General features: G+C 51.3%; 7 protein-coding genes across 7 annotated transcripts; 4 read left to right on the top strand and 3 right to left on the bottom strand.

The window, feature by feature from the left end:
• Positions 1-535: 535 nt before the first annotated feature.
• ALTATR162_LOCUS5651 (uncharacterized protein) lies at positions 536-2,807 on the top strand (the record flags this gene model as incomplete). Its single annotated transcript, XM_043313270.1, has 3 exons — positions 536-684; positions 735-861; positions 909-2,807. 3 exons carry the CDS (start codon positions 536-538, stop codon positions 2,805-2,807), a joined length of 2,175 nt encoding a protein of 724 aa, XP_043169205.1.
• Positions 2,808-5,725: 2,918 nt separating this feature from the next.
• On the top strand, positions 5,726-7,811 carry ALTATR162_LOCUS5650 (uncharacterized protein; the record flags this gene model as incomplete). Its single annotated transcript, XM_043313269.1, has 3 exons — positions 5,726-5,954; positions 6,024-6,233; positions 6,358-7,811. 3 exons carry the CDS (start codon positions 5,726-5,728, stop codon positions 7,809-7,811), a joined length of 1,893 nt encoding a protein of 630 aa, XP_043169204.1.
• Positions 7,812-8,772: 961 nt separating this feature from the next.
• Positions 8,773-9,084, bottom strand: ALTATR162_LOCUS5649 (uncharacterized protein; the record flags this gene model as incomplete). The annotated part of the gene is made up of 2 exons (XM_043313268.1): positions 8,773-8,850; positions 8,914-9,084. The coding sequence occupies 2 exons, from the start codon at positions 9,082-9,084 to the stop codon at positions 8,773-8,775; spliced, it is 249 nt and encodes an 82-aa protein (XP_043169203.1).
• A 983-nt stretch (positions 9,085-10,067) lies between these two features.
• ALTATR162_LOCUS5648 (uncharacterized protein) lies at positions 10,068-10,682 on the bottom strand (the record flags this gene model as incomplete). The annotated part of the gene is made up of 1 exon (XM_043313267.1): positions 10,068-10,682. One exon carries the CDS (start codon positions 10,680-10,682, stop codon positions 10,068-10,070), a length of 615 nt encoding a protein of 204 aa, XP_043169202.1.
• Positions 10,683-10,971: 289 nt separating this feature from the next.
• On the bottom strand, positions 10,972-12,309 carry ALTATR162_LOCUS5647 (uncharacterized protein; the record flags this gene model as incomplete). The annotated part of the gene is made up of 3 exons (XM_043313266.1): positions 10,972-11,789; positions 11,853-12,009; positions 12,067-12,309. 3 exons carry the CDS (start codon positions 12,307-12,309, stop codon positions 10,972-10,974), a joined length of 1,218 nt encoding a protein of 405 aa, XP_043169201.1.
• Positions 12,310-15,802: 3,493 nt separating this feature from the next.
• On the top strand, positions 15,803-16,612 carry ALTATR162_LOCUS5646 (uncharacterized protein; the record flags this gene model as incomplete). Its single annotated transcript, XM_043313265.1, has 3 exons — positions 15,803-16,015; positions 16,068-16,292; positions 16,349-16,612. The coding sequence occupies 3 exons, from the start codon at positions 15,803-15,805 to the stop codon at positions 16,610-16,612; spliced, it is 702 nt and encodes a 233-aa protein (XP_043169200.1).
• Positions 16,613-17,540: 928 nt separating this feature from the next.
• ALTATR162_LOCUS5645 (uncharacterized protein) lies at positions 17,541-21,714 on the top strand (the record flags this gene model as incomplete). The annotated part of the gene is made up of 3 exons (XM_043313264.1): positions 17,541-17,612; positions 17,668-21,090; positions 21,142-21,714. 3 exons carry the CDS (start codon positions 17,541-17,543, stop codon positions 21,712-21,714), a joined length of 4,068 nt encoding a protein of 1,355 aa, XP_043169199.1.
• Positions 21,715-22,060: the final 346 nt, after the last annotated feature.

Below are 22,060 nucleotides of genomic sequence, written 5' to 3'. Positions count from 1 at the left end.
AGTCTGAATCCAGATATGAGGAGAGATGCACAGATTCATGGGGAATGCCGTCGTAACTAGACTTTTACCAGTCTTGATTGGCATCCTTCGATTTGTGAAGCGAGAAGATAGGATGCAAATACGGTGCTAACTAGCACAAAATGGCGTGTACAATCCGGCTGTTGAATACCTCGCGATGGCCATGCTTCTGTGGGAAGTGGAGACAAAGAAGCTCGCTTTTGGTTAGTTGTAACGAACGCCATAGGTAGATGTATACACTATTATCTGTCCTATCGGCCTATTAACCTGTAAATCAGACAATACCTTTAGGGTCGAGTTTTACTGGGTACAACTCAGAAGAAACGAGCATCGTTGGGCGGTGGAGCTTGAGAAGAGTTGCAGGCGGGGAGCGCTAGGCCCAAGACGGGTGCAAAATGGAAAGCGCGCGGCCTAGCGCGAAATCGCGAGGAAAGCGCGTCCTTGTCTCCCCTAGCGACGGCGTGCTTGCCCCTCAAGCAACAGTCACCCTTACGACTGACGACACACGACACATATAATGGCGGACAGACAAACACCTTTTTCGATCAGCCTCTTCGGTAGCCAAGCCGGCGATGGTCCGCAAGATGCAGCTGCGCCTTCGCGCGTGCAACAGGCGCTTGTCGACTTTATCATGGACTTTACCCTCGATAATATCTTTGTCTACAGGTAGAAAAGACCATCATATCCACCAAATGCGCTTCTCTAACCATTTGCAGAGACCAAATACGCGAGAACGTTCTCTTGAAGCAGTACTACTGCGATATTGATGTCGCCCATCTTATCAGCTATAGTCCAGAGCTTGCACACGATCTTAGACAGAACCCAGCAGAAATCATACCCCTTGTATGTCGCATAGCCTGGCATTGCATGCGCATACTGACAAAGTCTAGTTCGAGTCGGCATTGAAGTCGTGTACACAGCGCATCGTTTACCCCTCACAAAAGAACATTCAGCTCCCAGAACACCAGCTGCTCCTCCACTCAAACGCTTCCGAACTTTCAATTCGCGACCTGACCGCCACCAACGTTTCCCAACTCGTTCGTATACCGGGTATCATTATCGGTGCCTCGACGCTCTCGTCCAAATCCACCGCGTTGGCTATACGATGCAGGAATTGCCAGCATGAAGAAATTCTTCCCGTATCAGGTGGTTTCTCCGGCGTTTCTCTCCCGAGAACATGTGGCAGAAAGAAGGGAGAGGGCGAGAGCGGGGAACAATGTCCGCTGGACCCTTACTATGTCATGCACGAGCGCTGTCAGTTCATTGACCAGCAAGTGCTCAAGCTTCAGGAAGCGCCCGATCAGGTTCCAGTCGGCGAACTGCCGCGACACATAATGATTTCTGCAGATCGGTATCTGGCAAATCGCGTCGTTCCAGGTACACGGTGTTCGGTGATGGGTGTCTTTTCCATCTATCAGCAAAAGGGTTCTAGACGTGCTGGCAACGCGGCGGTAGCCATCCGCAACCCATACATACGAGCTGTCGGCATTCACGCAGAGGTTGACCACGGCAGCAAAGGCAACGCAGTCTTCACCGAGGAGGAGGAGCAAGAATTCCTGGAGATGAGCAGGAGGCCCGACATCTATGAAGTCTTCGCTCGTTGCATCGCACCCTCCATCTACGGAAACCAGGATATCAAGAAAGCTATCGCTTGTCTACTGATGGGTGGTGCGAAGAAAATCCTGCCGGACGGGATGAAGCTTCGTGGAGATATCAACGTACTCCTCCTTGGTGACCCAGGTACTGCCAAATCCCAACTCTTGAAGTTCGTGGAGAAGGTCTCACCAATCGCCATCTACACCTCCGGAAAGGGATCTTCAGCAGCCGGTTTGACCGCATCCGTTCAGCGCGACCACAACACGCGGGAGTTCTATCTCGAGGGCGGTGCTATGGTTCTAGCCGATGGCGGCGTAGTGTGCATTGACGAATTCGACAAGATGCGCGACGAAGACCGAGTAGCCATCCACGAAGCCATGGAACAACAAACCATTTCCATTGCCAAAGCAGGCATCACCACGATTCTCAACTCGCGAACCTCAGTACTAGCGGCCGCTAACCCTATCTTCGGTCGCTATGACGATATGAAGACACCCGGCGAGAACATTGACTTCCAGACCACCATCTTGTCGCGTTTCGACATGATCTTCATCGTGCGCGACGAACACGATCGCGGCCGTGACGAGCGGATAGCAAAGCACGTCATGGGTATTGCGATGGGCGGTCGGGGTGTCGAAGAGACCGTACAAGCCGAGATTCCGATTGAGAAGATGAAGCGCTACATCACATACTGTCGGCAAAAGTGCGCACCGCGTCTTTCGCCTGAGGCAGCAGAGAAGCTTTCCAGTCACTTCGTCAGCATCAGGCGGCAAGTGCACGCTTCGGAGATCAACGCGAACCAACGATCCAGTATCCCCATCACCGTTCGTCAATTAGAAGCCATCATCCGTATCACCGAGTCGCTGGCCAAGTTATCGCTGTCGCCCATTGCCGACGAGTCGCATGTCGACGAGGCAATTCGCCTCTTCCTTGCTTCTACCATGGACGCGGTGAACCAGGGCGAGGGTCAGAGCTCGAAGGAGCTCATGGACGAGGTCAACAAAGTCGAGGAGGAACTCAGACGACGTATGCCCATTGGCTGGCAAGTCAACTTATCAACGCTCAAGCGTGAGATGGTGGACGGAAAGGGGTACTCTGAGCAGGCACTTGCTCGCGCACTGCACGTTATGAACGCTCGTGAGACGATTAGATGGAGACATGGTGGTAGTGTAGTGTTCAGGGCGAGTGCATAGGCCAAGGGCTGGATTTGAATAGGTGAAATGGCGTCTAGCGTTTGTGGTGTTTGCATACGTGCTGTGGGTGCTTTGAGCAGAGGTTTTGGCAGGACGCACACTGGAAGTGCTTGGCAACGAGGTGCATCTGAACGTTGACGCCGCAGGCAGTATAACGACGTCTTTTGACGCAATGCACTTTTGGATAATCCTATGAGAGAATATCTTGTCCATATTATGTGTATGCTTGCTCAAGTTAGTGTCGGAACTGCACCGTGAACTCAGTGAGTAGCAGTCGCCCTCCAGCACAAGAGATACAGATACCACGGCAGCAGCCGACAGCATTCACGTCCAAAGTCCCCTCGTAGTAGTATCAGAAAGTATGTCAGTGATGCTGCCTATTCTCTTGCATCATTCACTGGCAAGATTTGCTCTTACCAGAGTTGCACTGATGGCTGTAGTACTCCGGCTGTGCAGCCCCACTCAAGATTGAGTCCAGACTCACAGAGCTCCGCACCAGCGAAAGGGAACCTGAATCGGGGAGAAGACACACCAACCGCTTTGGTTACTATTGAGTCGATGATGGAGGTGCATAGGGTATTGCAATGCCCCACCCAGAAACCAGGGTCCGGGCAACGATTCCAGGGCCCGCAGCGGGCGCTAGTGGGAACTAGCATCTCAGGTGAACACTAAACCTTTCCGGTTGTCACGCGACCATCATGAAACTTATCGTCGTTCTATTTCTAGAAATCGTATCCTCCTCATAAATGCTGCGCGTACTGCACAGCAAATGGAAGTATTACCGCGTGACTACATCTAAACCTACGATGCGGAAGCTGATCCAATAACGCGGAGTCGGGCCTGCACCTCGCCTATTGGATAGCTCGCCCATCCGATTGGGAGATCAAGTTCGTTGGTAGTGACCCCAAAGGGGATGTCATTTCTTGACGAGTTAAAAGTGTACTTTGGGTAGAAGCGGCTTCTCGGGTGTCGTTCCCGCAGTCGCCGAGGGATCAAAACGTGTTCCTTGGTGGCTGTGATGGCACAGATGATTGACTTTGAGGATCGCAGTAACGGACCTAGTGGAAATGTTCGTTATTATTTCGAATTTAGCGATTGGTTTCGCATGAAGTGCAGATCACCGCGGTCGAGAATATCCCACTTGAATTGGCAGCTGCAATTTGAGTCTGCGCTGGTGGCGACAGTTGACGGGAGTGCCACTACCTCTCCAAGTGTCTGCCCCCACAATCAAAGCTAAGTTGGTAATGCGGCGATCATCACTCTCAGTCGTCTGACAGGTTGGGCTGCTCAAGAAGCCTGGATAATGCTTGCAGTGAGTGTAATGGTGACCTCAAAACGTTCACAGAACTTCGAGTTTAGCTCAGCCAGGACGACAACGCGAACCTTCAAGAGCAGGAGTGCGGGCTGACTCTGTAGATAAAGCGTTTTCTAGGTATTTGAATAACTGTATAGAGCATACTAGTAAGGTGCGGGCTAAATGTGCGTCACTGATCATTGCGATGCACATGCGATGTCGAGCTCCGTCACGCAGTATGCGCAAACTCCGAGCCATGTTAGGCTCACGTTCTGAAAGATCTTGACATGTAACTTCAATGTAGGAACCTTGTCCCCGCGGATCCATGTGCAAGGGCGTTAGCATTCAGTGGGCCTCAAATTGGGTGGGGTTCGCCACGCCTTGTCCATGGGGCAGACATGGCGTAAGCATCATCCTCAGCCATCGGTATTGGAAGTGGGTATAAACTCAATCACCATGTCATTGCATAATTTGATTTAGTTCATCGATGATAGTGTCATCCCAGATCTAATACTTATTTGTATCCGACCTCTTATCCGCGTTGTAGTGAAAACAACAGTTTCGGTACTGTATTTGCGGAATTCATATTCTTGAGTCTCCCCCAAATCCTCAAGATCAACCGTTTTTGGGGTCACTGAGGCGGCCAGATCATCTCCGTCCAACGCTTGCTGCGGCATCCGATATTCGAGGCAAGTTCCTATTCGCTACCACTCCTACGTGGCCTAGCTCTGACTGTAGATGATCCAGAGGACGCATGCCTGCGATATAGCGCTACTGAATTGCACCGCCCATGGGGGGGTTTTTTTTGGTGGATGTAGCGAGGAGTGCCAGGCTATTCCAAGGGTTGTGGCCAGTAACTCGGGCGGCCACTGGCGTCTTCCTTGCCTCTGATGTGGCGCGGTGCGTCCCGACTCCAAAGTATTCTATATGAATTTTTTCCATTCGCATCCTGGGAGGGCATGTTTTAACCTTCTCGCTCTACCATGTTGATTCTTCGTCGTCCAACAAAGCGTCCGGTTCGCCTCTCGTATAACGTGGATTCGCGTATTGATACCACGGATGGATCCTGAGTGTGTGATTAGGCTTGGGATATCCCAAGACAATACATGACTGCTTATTGGAGGGTCCATCAATAGGCTCGCCAACATGAGTGAGCAAAGCTCAGTTTTTAGGAAGATTCTACTCAAAGATAAGACAAAATCGGATGTAAGACTTGAGTGGCGGAGGTGGGATATCAGTAATTTATATGACTCTGGGCTGACAACAGCAGAGGCTATACTGGCACATACCTGGAACTATTTGCATTTGATGTTTTGCGAATAAGACCAAGTGATGGGAGCGAGGCGGAAAGAGTTCTATCCGCGGGACCCACATGAGATTGTTTGGCTCTACCAGTAACGGCGCAGGAGTTCGAGACTGGAAACTCTTAAGAACCTGGGACATAGTAGAGGGTACGATGGTACCAGCTCGCTTTGTGGCATATGTAAAAGCGGGAGTAAGAGCAGCCAACACGCAAATTCAGAGATGCTATATAAGTCGAACCTGCTATTCTCTTGCATATAGTTACTCACCCTCTACATTCCTCATTCGCCTGCATTATTCGTCGTCGTACTAGTTGCCCAGTATGAATAACGGAAACGGTCCTTACAACCCATACGGGCAATACGCGCTCTACCGTCGTGGAAATGTAGACTACGAGGATGATGGTGTATACTACTGTTACAACCGGGACGCCATGCCCCCGCCCATGCCCTACCCTTCTTCCACCTCCCAAACCGCGGTGGGCTATGAGCCTGATGTCTTGGAGTCGCTGCCTGCCTCGAGAGGTATGAGTGGTTTTGGATTCGGTTCCGGTGAGTTGATCCGTTCCGCTCCGAGCTCGGCATCGCTCGGGGAAAGACGTCGGCTGATGGTTCGATCAGATAACCCAGGATCTTCATCTGATAACATACGACCACCCCATTCGTACCTCACGCTGCAGCACGTCAACATGTCCAACGACGCTGCTGCATACGACAACGCCGACACGCCCGTTGCAAATTACAGCGCTGTTTCATCGCCCGCCGAATCGCCAGGAAGCAGTGCATTCGGGGTTGCAGGCTCTGAAGACCGCCGCTCCTCTACCAGCCGACGTAAGTAACACTTTTGCTTTTCCCGCGTATGATGGACCAACGGTTCGCCGCGGCTGTCGGCTGCGAGACATGTCCCAATCGCGTGATTGACCCTCATCCACTTCAACAACTGACAGCCACCCAGACCTCATTCCAAAGGCCCCGCATCCCTCGTTGAACACCGCCACGTTGTCTGCCACCAGCAACACAAATGGCCCCTGCCAGTCGGGCGGGGGCCCTGCGAGCAAGCAGCACACCGTCCCACCCCGCCCGAAGCCTGGCCGCAAGCCTGCCACCGAAGAGCCTGAATCTCGACGTAAGGCTCAGAACCGTGCGTCGCAGCGCAATTTCCGCGAGCGAAAGCAGAAGAATGTCCAGAATCTGCTTGAAACCGTCGCCATGATGAAGCAAGAACAGAATGACAAAGATAGCGCGAATGCACGCACCCTACAAGCTATGGAAGAGCGTATGCATTATTTAGCAAGATCTTTGCATGAATCGCAGGAGGCCAACAGACTACTGGAGCAAAGACTGAAAATATATGAACAAGGCGGTATTCCAGATACTCAGGGTCTTTCCATGAGTGCTCAGAATGGGCCTCCTGAGCAAAACCACGACTTCGCCATGCTCCGAAATGCACGCCACGATCAACCGCTTCAGAACATGCAGTCAGGCTGCAACCGATGCACTCCTGAACATTGCGCATGTCTCGCCGATCTTACCCACGACTTGCAATTCTCGGGCGAGGCCATGGCCGGAGTTGTTCGCGACGGTCATGAGGACTTGGATGACGAGAAACACCCCCACGTAGAATACGAGGTGGACTTCACCGAGAAGTTTAAGACGAAACATCACCCTGTTGCATTCGCGCCTTCGATGGAGGAGTCCAAGATTACAGACTGTGGCTTTTGTGAGGGACAGAAGGAGATCTGTATATGCGATCCTCCCACTCGTGTAGACAGCGCCGACGAGTCAACCTCACTGACGCGCATGGCGAGTGGCTCCTCGAGTGAGGACGTCAAGCCCAAGATGGCCATGACTGGGCCAGGCTCTTGCGCTGATTGCCAGTCAAACCCCCAGCAGCGAGCATGGTGTCAGAGGGTCGCCCAGCTCCGGAGCGAGGGAACTCCTTCGAGCTCACGGCGCAATTCAAGCAAGAGCAGCTCTCTCGACATCATGGAACCCAAGGCTTCCACCAGCATCGACATGAACGCTGGCTTCTCGTCGCCCGTGGGCACTGGAAGAACTGTTGGTTGCAGCGAAGCCTTCAAGTTGCTCGACGGCCGGGTTTCAACGGACCCGAATGATATGGACTGGCGTCAACTGAAGCCCGTTCCACAGACATTTGCACGACAAGAGGCTCGCAGGGACACGTTCACCATGGAACCCGGCATGTACAGTGCGATGGAGCTGGACGCAAGCAGCATTCTCACTACTCTTCAACATGCCCAGCGCCCTCTGAGGCCACGACCGTCTGACGGCCCCCATGCGCCACTGATTGAGGAAGCTGAGGAAAGGCGCCGAGCGTCTTTCTCACCCATGACCAAGGTCGAGGACCATGCCATGCTAGATGCCGTTTCGCACTACAACATCGGCTGATAGTACCCTACTCGTACCAGTACTTGATCTGCCATACGTCCCTCCTACAGCACTTCCATCCACCATCTACGGTGTTGATATGCACTGGTGTTTGTATGCAGTCTTGCATGGTCTCTCATGTGTGTGGAGCCTTGAGCAAACCCCCGAGTCTTGACGCTCTTTACGAAGCAAGGACGGGGATTATACCCATTTTCTTTTAAAAACAACCTTTCTTACTATCTTTGTAGAATATTCAGATGGCTACCGCAGCCAATGATTAGATTAATGACGAACCAAGACATCAAGACCAATGCCACCGGCGTTGTTGACCACACTTTACCCTTCAGTTCATACGTGCACTTGCTTGTGACGATCGTTCTGTTTCGTCGCACCCTCGACTACTGGGGAGCATGTCCAACAGCTGCCTGTGTTCAGTTTCGCGGCTTGGCTAATCAGCCCACCACGGAACTTGCACTTCCACCTTCCGAGTTCAGACCATGTTTCTGACTCGAGAACAACCAGTCACAACAAGCATGTCTCCGCGTTATCTATCAAATTTGCACCACCAATATAGGCTGGAGATGGTTCGGGGCTGACATTGAGCTGTGAGTGGTGGCAGCTAGTCCGGTGTCGCATCTTATCTGATGATCTGATAAAACTCTGCTGCGCTAGTTCTTGAAGAAGCAAGGTGAGCTGCAAGTTGGGGAAAGCCTTCATCCGCGCCTTCGTCTTGAGAAATGTATCGAATTCCATGTAGCACTGGGTTGGTCATTAAGAATTAGGGAAATCAGTATTGCAACATGTGAGCGTCAGGAACGTGTTCTTGTAGTTCCTCAACTTCCCGATTCCCTTTCGTGCTACACACCGCCGCGCTGGGCGATCCTATTGCCTTGCTGATTCGAGTTTGGACCCTCCATACTCCTATGCACATGCCATGGTCTTGTCTCCCTTTCCTTTCTTCTCCCGCTTGACACCACCACTACTACTTCTTCGCCCCATTGATAACAACTTCGTTACCTTGTCCAACCCATTGACCATGCGGTCCGGCCCTCACAGCAACCTACGATATTATGTTATTACTCAAGTCGGTCACACTGATTATCAAATCAAGGGTATCACATACCTGTACATCAACGCCCCATCGGTGCGCATTCGCCAGGGCGACATTTGCAGCTTCTTGCTCGAGAGTCGTTGCGGCCTGGGCTAGCTTGCCGCCTGTTGCACATAGCTCTCTGCCTAGTTTGTTGAGGTCTGCGGCGAGCTTGAGGAGATTGTCGGGAGTGGTGTGTGACATGCTCGGAAACCCAAGTGAGTGGGTGCTGAGGTGGCGAATATAGCTACTGTTGAGTTCGGCTTCGAGAAGTCGTTGTACTGATCGAGGGATTTGATCGATACTGACGAAGTCAAAACCTATCAATAATCAATATGTAGAAGGTTCAGGAAAGATGCCTTTAACAATGTGGTTTGATGATATATGTACGAGCGGAAATATGGAATGCTGATTTTGTTTGCCCAGCTACGGTACACCAGTCAATGGCTGAGCATTCCATGGCGAAGCGAACACTGCTGACACAACCATGCTGAGCTTCAAGGACACTCAAACGTAGTGGTTCCGTATCTCAGCATGTCAATGAATGTGGTTCGTTCTTCAGTCTTGACATGTTGTGTATGTTTCGTTGTATGCGTGTTGGTATCAGCGCCAGCAGCAAGAGGACCATTATGGGTCTTTGACGTAGTTTAAAGCACCAGAAAAATATTTAATCACTTTTTGTACCTTATTCTTCAGCTTTTCGTATTGAGAGATACTTACGCACTCACAATGTCATCTTCCTCTAGACATCCGCTCGTATCAACCACAGCACAGCGCGACGCGAACTGGCGCTATAGCCAACAACTAACGAAGCTGCAAGACGAAATCATGGATCTCAACAAGGCTATCGAAGAGATGGCTGCAGAACACCGACGTCAGTTAACTCCGCCATGTCTGTTACTACTGCTGACGTATGCTAGGCGAAATCTCAATACGAGCTCGAGCGATGACATGTTTGGATATGAAGATGATGTGGATCACGTACAAACTTGATCCGATCATCAAGGTGGATCATATCACAGTGGAGAGGATGAGCAGGATGTTTCCAGAGATTGTTGAATTCTTTACTCTTGAATGAGGCGCAGAGGAGATATTAGAGAGCATCGGCAGGATAATGTAATTTGACATGTACGACAAAGACAAACTAGGAGTTGATCACATGGTGCTATGTCAATATATGATAATTCTCAGCCAAGCCTAGGATCGTTCTTAAGCAACGTAAGATGCGCAAGTCGTCTCCGCTCTGGTGCACTGACGGGAACGACTTTAGCCTCTTTTACTTCCTCTACTTGCTGTACCTTCTTCTCCATTGCTTCATTCGTGTTCCCATCTGCCCTCTGAAGTTTTGCTTCTATTCTTCTCTGCACCTCGCGCATGTACAATCCCTCGTTCATATCTTCCTCTTCATCTCCCATCGCCAAGTCGCGTACCTCTTTGTCCAGGCGCATCTTGTTTTCTCGAACTATCTCCGCTTTTCGTTCTTGAAGTACAGCTTCACGTCGTGCTAGCGCTTCGCGGGTCATTTCACAATTTGTAAGTTCGGCTTCGATAATCCGGAATTCAGCATCTGATGTAAGAGTTGCGGGGATAGACGTAGGTGCCACTTGAGGAGACCTGATAGGTTTACATAGTGTCGGAGATGGAAATCTGACATCGTGTGATGACTCTGGAGGTATAGGTGAGGTTGGAAGAGAGCCGTTGGGGTTTTCTTCTGGTCGAAGGACTGTGTTTCGGTCCTTCGGCAAAGGTTCCAAGACTCCGTTTTTTGCGTTTTGTTCGGGTTCGACTAAGGTGTGCGCCATGATCGGATGAACCAATTATTCCAGCGGGATAGTCATGAGTTCTGCTTCTTGTGGCTAGTAATAAGGGTTGGAGGGTTCGAACACATGTACAAACTGAGTTAGGTTTGTGTTTGTCGTGGCCGTTGGTCACTATGAACGTCCCAGTTTGCGAAGTGGACTTTGCGCTAACACAGTTTGTATATTACGGCATGTTTGCTTGGATCAGATTCGTGTATATTAGTTTATATCACATCATGAGGGCCATTGAGCATTCAGGTGAATCGCGAGACGTATTTCACGAACACGGTGGCTAGGCCATGGACTCTTTTCGCATTGTCCTTAGCGAATCCAAAACCGCCTGTCTTGTTTCATTCCTCTTGAGACTCTTGATCAACACATCTTGCTCGCTGTCGGGGGCCATGCCGGCAGTTTCAGGTACCCTTCTATCAAGGTTGGTCGGAAATGAATACCCTTCTGCTACGACACTGACAAGCGCTTTGAGTTCGTCGCTCAAGCCGTCCTTTCGGTACATCGTTGAAATTGCATCCCAGGTCCTTTCGATGAGTGCATGTGTGTCGATTGACTCCATCGGCTTCCCGAAGGCAGATGAAATCTGGAGCAAATTCGCGGAACGCAGAATATCAGCCGAGTCATTCTGTCCCGCAGCGTGAAATAAAGCTGGGTTGAAGAAGAGACCGTCCCCCATCTCCAGCGGCATGGAGACATAATTTTCCAGAAAGTAGTTTTGGAACTCAGGGATGCGGTAAGCCATATACCCTTCTTCGAACTTCTGACTGAACGGCAGCAACCGAGTCGGCCCGCTTGCTATCGGCATCTCTGAATGTGCGACTGCTCCTTGTAGGGTAAGGAATTGCGAGGCAACTTGCGTTGCCTTATTGAACTTTGCACAAGACTCGTTATCTTGGAATCCAATATGGTAGTCTCGGTGAGAAATCTGAGCCTTTGCGCCCGGCTTCACAATATTGACTTGCGCTGTCAGGCGATGGTGTGGGCCCAACCACGCTTCGGAAATGAGTGGCAACCACGGGTTTGCGTAGTACTCTGCGAAAGTTTTCGGGTCGGAGAGGCAGTGTTTCCCAAGGGAGTTCCAGATGCGATCGTTCGCTCCTAAAGATATCTTATCAGATTCATTTGCTCACCGCTGGCTCATCTTTTGGGTGCTTGTCTCACCAGCTCCGGCAAAATGGTCACCGCGTTTGCCAGCCACTTTCTTTTCTTCTGCGATGATGTTTGCGTAGACACCGTTTACTTTATCAAGTAGAGACGTGTCTCTGTAAAGGCCCTTCGTGACGAACACTCCTGGCCCAGAAAGGAGGATGTGGTACCACTATATATGGGTGTACGAAGTCAGGGTCTTGTTTACAGTTCGTGCTGAGTCACTTACCTCATCCTGAAGTGCAGAGCGCTCCTCTGAACTGAGTGAGCGATAGTCGGGAAGATTATAGATAGGAACGTTCGATTCAACGGCTTTTGCAAGTGGATAGTGAAGGGGCACAGACTCCGTTGTGAGCTTCTTGAAGTCGTCCAATGATGGTGGTTTTTGAACGGAAAACAGACGGGCTCCGATTGGCGGCTGATCGTAACCATTGATGTGCCCGTTGGACTGTCTGTTATTCGGGGACTGCATTGTAAGTATTATTTTGCATGAACGATATCGTGTCGAATCTCGTCCTCAAGCTGCGATACTGTGCATAGTAATAGGAATCGCTGACATCCCGAAATGGCAATTACGCCCGCGAGCGGGCGTTGTTGCTTCGTAGGAAAGCGGAGGCGGGTCGACCCCACTTGCGCTACCAGCCCCTTTCGCCGCCCTTCCATCGTGATTTCATAGCCTTCATCATTTCAGTTTGTCAACGCTGCTTACCAAGCAGAACCGGTATGGCCTCCTTTGATGCGGCATATAACCGAGAGCTTAACGGATCTCACGATGTGAGAGGCATCAATAGCGACTACTGATGGTTATTGAGTATTACTAGTGATCACATATGCAGTGCATGCCATGTCTCCTCACAGCACTAGGGTGCAACAGCTTGGGATGTGTTAGAATTATCACTCATGAGTTTTTGAATGTCTCGTTCTTCTTTTCTCAATACCAATGGTGTGCTGCTGAAAATACAGAACCAACGATCGTCGATGCTTTTACGTTGTCGGCTACTACGAACATCGCTGGTCTGGAAATCTCTCTACTTGTCATCACTCAAGTCCTCCACCTCCCAATCTCCATATACGACCCCCGGTCGTCCGTATCGCACACCAGCGCGCGGTGCTCTCGGCGAAGCTTCACTAGGGTCAGACTCGCTTGGCTCACTGTCTGGAGAACCGGTTGGCAGACGGGTTCGAGGATCAGTTGCTGGACCGCCCATCTGCCCTGGAAAGAAGAGCGGACCGCGTGGAAAATGAGGCATCGATCCTTCCGCACTATTTCCAGCCATACGTATATGCTCCGCCCTCATTTGTCCCTGCTGTGCTGCCATCATCATCATCATCATCATCATTGTCATGCGTTGTTGTTCTCTCATCCTGTGGCGTTGTTCCTCCATCATACCCTGCCATATTTGTGCCTCCAGTTGCATTCGTCTTTGCATTTCTAGCTGTGTCTGCTCCCGCATACGCGCCTGCATGATCATCATGGCTATCCTGGGGTTCATGACAAGGCTGGACTTTATGACTCTGCTCTGCTCGACCACGACCGTGGAACGTTCGTGGTGAGTGGACTTAGGAGTGTGGCACGATCAAAGCTTCTGGGCTAGTATGTTGAGGCTTTGGCTGTGTGGAACGTGGTGGATAAACATTTACGTAGGCAAGGCGAGAGGGTCTAGGTCGCTGGCTTTGGAATGCCCTTAGCCAGATTCAATTTCGAGGAGCAGTGGATGATCACAGCAGTGTCACACTCACGTCTTCCGAAGCACTCTTTGCTTTACGGAACGGTCAATAGTTTGAATGAGAGTGATTGCTTCTCGCTGCTAACATACTATGTCAGCTAGGCTGTCATGTTGCTTACACGTACCGACGCTCCTAACTCTATCTGAAGCAGTCTTCAGCTCTTCGAGTAGTTGACGGGAATGCTGGCATTTCGATGATAGATTTTCCAAGGTCATTTCTGTGTTTCAGACGTTGTGGACAAAGTCATAGATCTCCGTGCAGACAGCATCACAGGCGCTGAAGGTTCCATGCTGCTGAGGCTCACTTGGATGTAGTTCGTTGTAGTGCACCATCTTTCTAGCTGTGAAATTTGTTTAGATAGCTTGTAAGTGTTTGGTTGTGTAGCAAATGTTCCAAGTTAGGAAGTTTCTTTCAAGTGGAGTGTATGACCGAGAAAGAGAAAACTTTTAGAAGACTAGAGAGCACTGTGTGAGTAAATGTAAGGTCGCCCCTTGCTATGACTTCAAGCCATCACTGTACTGATATGGCAAGATAACCTCGAGAAGTGATGCAGAGACCATTATGTTTTATTCTTGATCACGAATGCATCTCCATTGTATAGTAATACCGCCCCCTCCATATTTTTGAGATACCTAGACTGGCCTCTGTCTCCATTGCCTGTTTCGCAATATGAACAGCCGCGCACAAGATACAGATACTGCATGCCTTCTGGAAGGGTACGTATGTGACATCCCACCGAAAATAGTCCCAGTATTCTATTTCGGTCGCCATCGTATATCGCAAATCCATAGAGACTCTTGCACTCGCGGGCTGATTCGTAGAGGATCTCCCGCACAGGTAGACAGGTCTGAAGACAACCGGGGTCTTTGGCTATACTTGGCAAGGCCATTGAGGCTAAATGCCCAGATGGAGCTCCACTGTCCTCGATTGCGAGCGGTTTATTTTCCCGGCAACCTTAGAAGGCTTCGTGCAAGCTGTGACATAGATTTACATTTGCCAACAGAAGTCTTGAGGGTAACGCCGCACCCGTATCATTGGACAATATGACCTACCTCACCAGGTCGATCGTACGCTGCGATACGTTGTTCATAGAAGATTTATTGAGGTCACATCCGTAGCTTCGCAAGATCGTAGTTACCCAAACCTCGTTCTTGACTCTGGGTGAGGAAGAAGACCTCGATACGTTTTCGCCCCAGCGCTGGATGCGATAAGACACTGTGAACTCCGTCACTGATGAGGTAGTGGATTGCCATAGGCCCTAAAGACAGCTGTGGTGAATCGGAGTGAGCCGCTTTCTCTAAAGTGACATGCTATTCCCAGCATGGCGAGCTGTCCGCAATCTTGAATCTATTCTTGGAGCAAAGAAGACAAGAAGAATGTGCCTACCTGTCTGAATTGCTGAACGTCATTTACTTCTCGAGCCTCTGCAGCCGATGATGCGAAAGTACATCATCTACGCACACAGGGATATGGAGCTTGACAGGCAGGTGGACGTCCTACTTCCAGTAGATCCACAAGTGCTTTGATGTTTCGTTAGGAAACATGCTAGAGAGAGACTGAGTCGTCGCCTCACGCAACTCTTCCCAATATTGTCGGGGGACCGATACGATGTTCCAAAAGCTCCGCTGACCAACATTTGCAAGCTCTAGCCCACCGCGATGCGAATCCGAACTGCGGGTAGTGGATACTAGCACTGCGGATAAGCCTCTACGCAGCGAATAGGAGAATTCCCACATCGGCACTTTGTTTTGCTGCATATTCGCCAAGGCGCAAGAGATTCAAAACGTGAAACACATGATATCCCCAGATCTTGGCGACGGCGGAATATGCATGGGTGGTGTTGGTGAGGCTTGGCTTGGCCACCGGTTATATGTGTTTCGACCTGTCCCAACGCTCCTGCTTTAATCAAAAGTGATACTAGAACAAATAAGACTTTCTATGCGACTAGGTACTAAGGGCTTATGATGACTTATGACGCCTTGGGGGTGGGGTGGTTTGGCAAGAAATAGATGAAGAGTCAGAATAGATGGGTTCGTGATGAAATTTAGGGACCAGAAAAATGGATATCCCTCCAATGAAGTGAACCATGCTCAGGATGTCGTCCAGTATAAGTATCTGACAGCTGCCATGTTGTAAGAATTATCGCAATCACTAGCATTCGATACTAACCAGTACATTCGCTTCTCCAACTTTTACATTCACTTCTTTTGAACATATTTCACCCTCTTCTCTACAACATGAAGGCTGTTGCTCTTTTCGCCCTGCTTGCGCCCCTGGGGGCAAATGCCCATTACATCTTCAACCGTCTCATTGTCAACGGTGCTTCTATCGGTGGCGAGTATGCTTACACCCGTAAGAACACGAACTCGTACATGCCAAGCTTCCCACAGGAGATGATGAACTCCCCGGACTTGAGGTGCAACAAGGGCGCCAAAGCCGGAGGAACTGCTGTAAGTGTCTCTGTAAGAATTGCGTATGAGACATATACTGACTTCGTTTTAGACCTACAACGTCAAGGCTGGTGACAAGCTCGGCTTCAAGCTCTTCAACAACGAGAAGATTGAGCATCCCGGTCCGGGCTTCGTCTACGTCTCCAAGGCTCCTGGCAAGGTCGCCGATTATGACGGCTCTGGTGACTGGATCAAGGTCATGGAGAGCGGCCTCAAGAACCCCAGCCAGCCCGGCGTGGACACTGCTTGGGACAGCTGGCAAAAGGACCGCCTTGAGGTAAGCTGTGGCTGCACGAAATGCACGCAAGACATACACTGACTTGGTTTCTTCAGTGGACCATCCAGCAGAATATCCCTGCTGGTGAGTACCTCGTCCGTGTCGAGCACATCGGCCTCCACGAGGGTCACGTCGGCAAGGCCCAGTTCTACATGGAGTGCTTCCAGCTCAACATTGCGTCTTCCGGCAAGGGCAACCTCTCTCCCAAGGTCAAGATCCCCGGTGTATACTCCGCCCAGGACCCGGGCATTGCATTCAACAAGTGGAACAACCCCAAGAGTTACACTATGCCCGGCCCCAAGGTTTGGAACGGACAATAAGCGATTCGTTCGCTCGCTGGTGTTCCATCAGGCAGTCAAGTTGAGGAGGAATCGACTTTTTTACATTGCACGCCCTAGTGGTGCTACTTTCTTGTTCCCGCGTTCAGCAGCTCTCGATCTCAATAGCTTTTGACAAATTACAATGCGTTTACCTCAATTTCCATATTCTCGGCGATGGTGATGGCGATGGTCGATGAGACTTGGCTCCCGATGCGAGAACCATAGCTACACAACGTCTAATGAATCGTGACCAGCTCGCCCTATACAGTATATTCGAGTGGCGCCCTGAGCTATGGCGAGGCGACAAGTCGTGCGCGACTACTGCTGTTAGGTCGGTTCTAGTAAGAAAGCTAGAGGTCGTCTGTTCATATTAGCGCACGTCAACAAGACGTAGTTATGAACATCTGTTTGGGTCTGCAGTAGTTCTATAGGTGTCGCAATGCATAAAAGGCAGACAACTACACGTGCCATGCATAATCGGGCGCCAAATGAGTACTTATTGTGCAAAGCGCATGCCCAAGATGCAGCAAACTTGGAAATGTCGCGGTGTAGAGCTGAAGATTGAGGTGACGTGGTGAGCAAAGTGGGACCGCACCCTGACCAGTGCGCGGCGGTTGCTGGGGGAGCGGTCGACTGAGTCGTGTTTACCCAACCCCGACAAGGACATCAGGCCGCGATAGGCCCTGCTTAGCTTTACACATACCACTCCCCCGCTATCAATCGGGGCGTGACTACAGAGAACTGCTCTCTGCTATTGCTACCATCGACTATTGTCTTTCGCTGGAGCTTTCCTGCGCGTCCCACACCTAACCGGCGCCATCTCTCACTCTAATCGACGCATGTCACCCACCCGCCGTGCATGTCCCGAACAAGTTGCAGGTCAACCATCAACTAATACTACAACTACATCTACCGAATAATACCGAACATGGCCGTTGGCCAGGCGCTGCCGGTGCGCTTTCCGTGCTGGTGCAAGGCTGTTTATTCATGGGGAGGAGAGGTAAGTTGGGACGGAAGCCAATTTGCTGCAGCACCTGACCTGACCACTGTTCTAGACAAAACGCGACCTCGGATTTATAGAAGGTGACCTGATCGAAGTCCTCAACGCCGGTGATGGAGCTTGGTGGATGGGCCGGTTGAAGCGCGACAGGCGTATGGTCGGACTGTTTCCATCCAACTTTGTCGAACTACTCAGTGATGACTATCAACCATGGGCACGCAACGGCAGCGGAGGAAGCATGTCGAGGCAAAACAGTGCCCAGGAGCAGCCGAAGCCGGTACCCCAGAAGCAGAAGAGCATGTTCAGGAAGCCCTTTACGGCCTATGCGGCTGCAGGCGCCCCGAATCCAGCTGCAGCAGCGCGAGAGAGGCTCAAGGCAGGCGGCATAAACTCACCAAATGACAGTGTCAAGACCAAGACTCCCTACTCGTCAATGAAGCGGTCGTCTACCGAGAGCCGTGAGACCCCATCGCCCGCGCCTTCAACAAAAAAGCAGTCAAACCTGCGCACAGTACCACCGCGACCTTCTTCCAAGAGAACACCCGTAACACGCGCTATCTCGCCAGCGCCACCGTCACGACATGGCTCCCATACACGCGCACCGTCATCTCCCGCACCGCCCGCCGACTATCGCTACCAGCCTCGCGCCGTATCACCAGCTCCTCCCATACGACGCGGCTCGTATATTCCACCACAATCTCATGCGCCTCCAGCTCAATACCAGTACCAGCCCCGTGGTGTGTCGCCTGCACCTCTCATACAGCACCGCAATTATGCTAGGGCAGCATCTCCAGCTCCTCCACAACAAGTACAAGATCTATACCGAGCAGCCTCGCCAGCTCCTCCAAGGCAAAGTCAAGATATGTACCGGGCAGCGTCTCCAGCTCCTCCACGACAAAGTCAGGACTATTACCGGACAGCCTCGCCAGCGCCTCCAGTCCACTACCAGCAGCATTCACGAGCTGTATCACCCGCACCATCCTTCCAGTACCGAGCATACGACCGTGGACCTTCGCCAGCACCATCATTTCAAGAGCGTTCGCGGGCAGCCTCGCCAGCACCCTCATTCCAGTACCGCGCATACGATCGAGGTCCATCACCGTCCCCGTACCAGATGCAATTGGACGATGATGACCACAGCCGTGGTCCATCGCCTGCGCCTTACAACGACGAGTTCGAAGAAGACCCTCTTGACTCGTCACCACCTCCACCTCCACCACCGCATCGCGTCGCTTACGATCCGAGCAGAGCTCCATCTCCCGCACCTCCTTCGCATAATGGCTTCATCACACCCGAACCGCCCTCGCCTGATCCAAGAGCACGTGGAGGCCACTTCACACCCTCTCCCCTTACCACAGCAATGAACGACGTCATGTCGTCTTTGCAGGATATGACAACGTCAAGAAGTAATGAATCGCCAGAAGAACCCCCGACTCCATCGAACCCATGGTCTCCGGAAGCATTCGATCAAGTGTACCAAGAGTCGGCTAAGAAGGTCAGGGCACAGTCCGCTATGAGCCGCGGTGACGAAGACGAAGAAGAAGGTCTGCCAGATGTCAACAATTACATGAAGCGCATGGAAAGTCGTCTAAGGCGGATGAAGCAACAAGAGCAAGCTAGGAACGGCGAGCTTTTCATGGGCGAAGACGAAGGACCAACCGTACCTTTGAAGAGCTCACACCAACGACCCGGATCCTCGATGGCAGATGTAGAGCCAGAGGTTCAACGGAAAGGCTCAAAGCTACTTAACCACCGCAAATCCGCCTATAACGTTGGACGTAATGCCCTTGGACGAACATTTACGAGCAAAACGAATTCTACGACTACGACACATACAAGCAACAGCACTGATCGCAGTTTGATGTCTGGACACTCTGCTACGAACATGAGTGCTACAAGCGCTGGAAGTTATTACCGCAAGAAATTTGGGAAAGACCGACCAAAGAGTGTTATAAACACCAAAGACACGACCGGGAAAGGGTACGGGTTCGACGATGGGCGACCAGAAACGCCTTTTACCGGTGTCACCTATCACTCGAGCCATGCTTCGCAGCCACAGGCCGGCTCCAGCGATAATCAACAAGCTGAGGCTAGCACTCCAGCAACGGACGACCCGGATCCCCTTGGTGGCTTGAGGCAGCCACTGAAGACGAAGCGCAGCGGCTTCTTCCGTAAGATGATAGATACTGCGAAAACTCAAGCAGCGAATGCACGCAGCACTATCGACACAATAAGTAGGCCAGGATCTCGAGCTGCCAGCCGAGCTGCGGGTCGTTCACAAAGTCGAGCCGCAAGCCGCATGGATAACTCCGAATCGACAGGCATAGAAGGGGGTAAAGCAACCCACTCGACGAAGGAATCTAGAGATACTGGTCTAGGGACGGTAGATTGGGTACAAGTTCGCCGGGATGTGAATCGATCCAACTCACTGAGTAAAAACGAGCGTGCGGAGCGAGCGGAAAGATGTCAGATGATGGATATTCCCGTTCTGAACCCCATCGAGATACTGTACGAGTCTGCTGAAGGGGACGAAGGTCTCGATGGTCTTCCCATCACTGAGCCTACCGACTTCGCAGCTTGCAGTCTTGCTCACGTGGACAAGAGCGCACGCTTTATCAACAGCATTCCTCTCGGAACAAACCCAGCGACTTTGGCTCAAGGTTACGTTTGCCGACCATACCGGAGCGACATTCAACGATTACGCGCTATCTTCACCTGGGTCAGCGAACGCATATCGTGGGAAGAAGACTTTGAGGGTGAGATGGACCCGAAGCATGTGCTTCAGAGCAAGCGCGGGTGCTCCGAAGAAATTGCCATGGTTGTGGCAGAGATGTGCGCTTCCGTCGGAATGCACGCTGAAGTTGTCCGTGGCTACCTGAAAACACCGGGCGAACCTCTGGATCTAGAGAGCGTCGCGCGGCCGAACCACTTCTGGAACGCTGTCATTGTGGAGGGTGAGTGGCGCATAATGGACTGCTCCCTTGCTGGACCAACAAATCCAAAGCGAGTTCACTACTCGACTGCGGGATCATCTGTGGCTGAGACATGGTACTTCCTCGCTCGCCCTATGGAGATTTGCTACTCTCATGTCCCACTCCTCCCTGAACAACAACACATTTGCCCTCCCCAGCCACACGAGGTGCTAATGGCACTCCCTTGTGCAACACCCGCTTACTTCCGACACGGTCTGAACGTGGTAAACTTTGATACTAGTCTCTTGAACTTGGACAACCTGGAGATGGCACACGTCTACGTTGACGTACCAGAAGATGTAGAGTGTGTTGCGGAGGTTGAGGCAAGAGCCTACGATCAAGACATGGACGGCGACCTTTTCGAGAACGGAGAGATTGTCAAAAAGCCGGCGTTGGCACAAGCCGAATGGTATGGCGGCCAGAAAAGATACACTGTCAAGGCCCTTCTACCGGGTGACGGCGGTCAGGGTGTCCTGAAAATCTATGCAGGACCCCGGGGACTCATGGTAAGCTTTCCCTCATAACGTCGCCAAGGCACTTATACTAATACCTCGCAGCACTCCAACAAGATGAATCCCCACAACCTGGCAATCGGCCTACCCATGACGCATACCGGCACTAACCCTCCGTACTCGTTTCTGACTCTTCATCCTACGCCCCACGCCCAACGACACGACTTATACGTCGCTCAACCGCAGTGTGCTAATCTAGCCCTAAACAACACTTTCGTCTTCTGCGTCCGCCAACATCCATCATCTCTCACCAAATCCCCAGAACCCAGCCCTGCGATGCACGGCCGAGCATCTCCAAACCCTTTCGCTCGTCCTGCTTCCGCTATGAGCATGCAGAGTATCTCAGCAACTGGATCCAACTATACAAACCCATCTCAGAGTTCTTCCGGATCAGCAGGCAGTAGCAGCAACAAGCCTGCCAAGCTAGCCGTACAGACACCTTCTGGCAAGATCATACGTCTGACCAGGAAGACGGAGCATATGAGCAGTACCAATGATGCTGACGGTACGGCTTGGGAGACGGTCATCAAGATTGGAGAGAAAGGCACATGGCGAGGCTTGGTGCTTGCTGATCGGAGCGCAAGGTGGTGCGTTTTTGCTCAATGGGAGTGTACTTGATCGCGTGACAAGCCTTTCTTCGGAGTATGTTTTATGACTTGTAATGATAGCGTTTAGTTACTCATATGACCGCTACGGCCGTGATAGCGCTTTTGCATTACCTGGCGTTTCTGTAGGATATAGGGTGTGGCAATACTACTATGGCGTATTTTGGTAACTGAACGATCCTTGAACTACCCAACTGTGATACGTGACGAACCTAATAGAGTAAAAAGAGCTGAGTCAGGTTAATGTCTTTGTCGGGATTGTCGTGGATTGAGAAGAGCCAGCCCTGCAGTGACTCGTACCTGCCAAGCTAGGCATTGCCCCGCATCATCAGTTCACCCCACTACAACTTTTTCCCATT

This window comes from Alternaria atra, assembly GCF_907166805.1.
Source record: "Alternaria atra isolate CS162 genome assembly, contig: 25, whole genome shotgun sequence".
Taxonomy (NCBI): Eukaryota; Fungi; Ascomycota; class Dothideomycetes; order Pleosporales; family Pleosporaceae; genus Alternaria; species Alternaria atra.
Note: the sequence above shows the minus strand (reverse complement) of the source record. Positions and strands in the feature narration are given on the sequence as shown.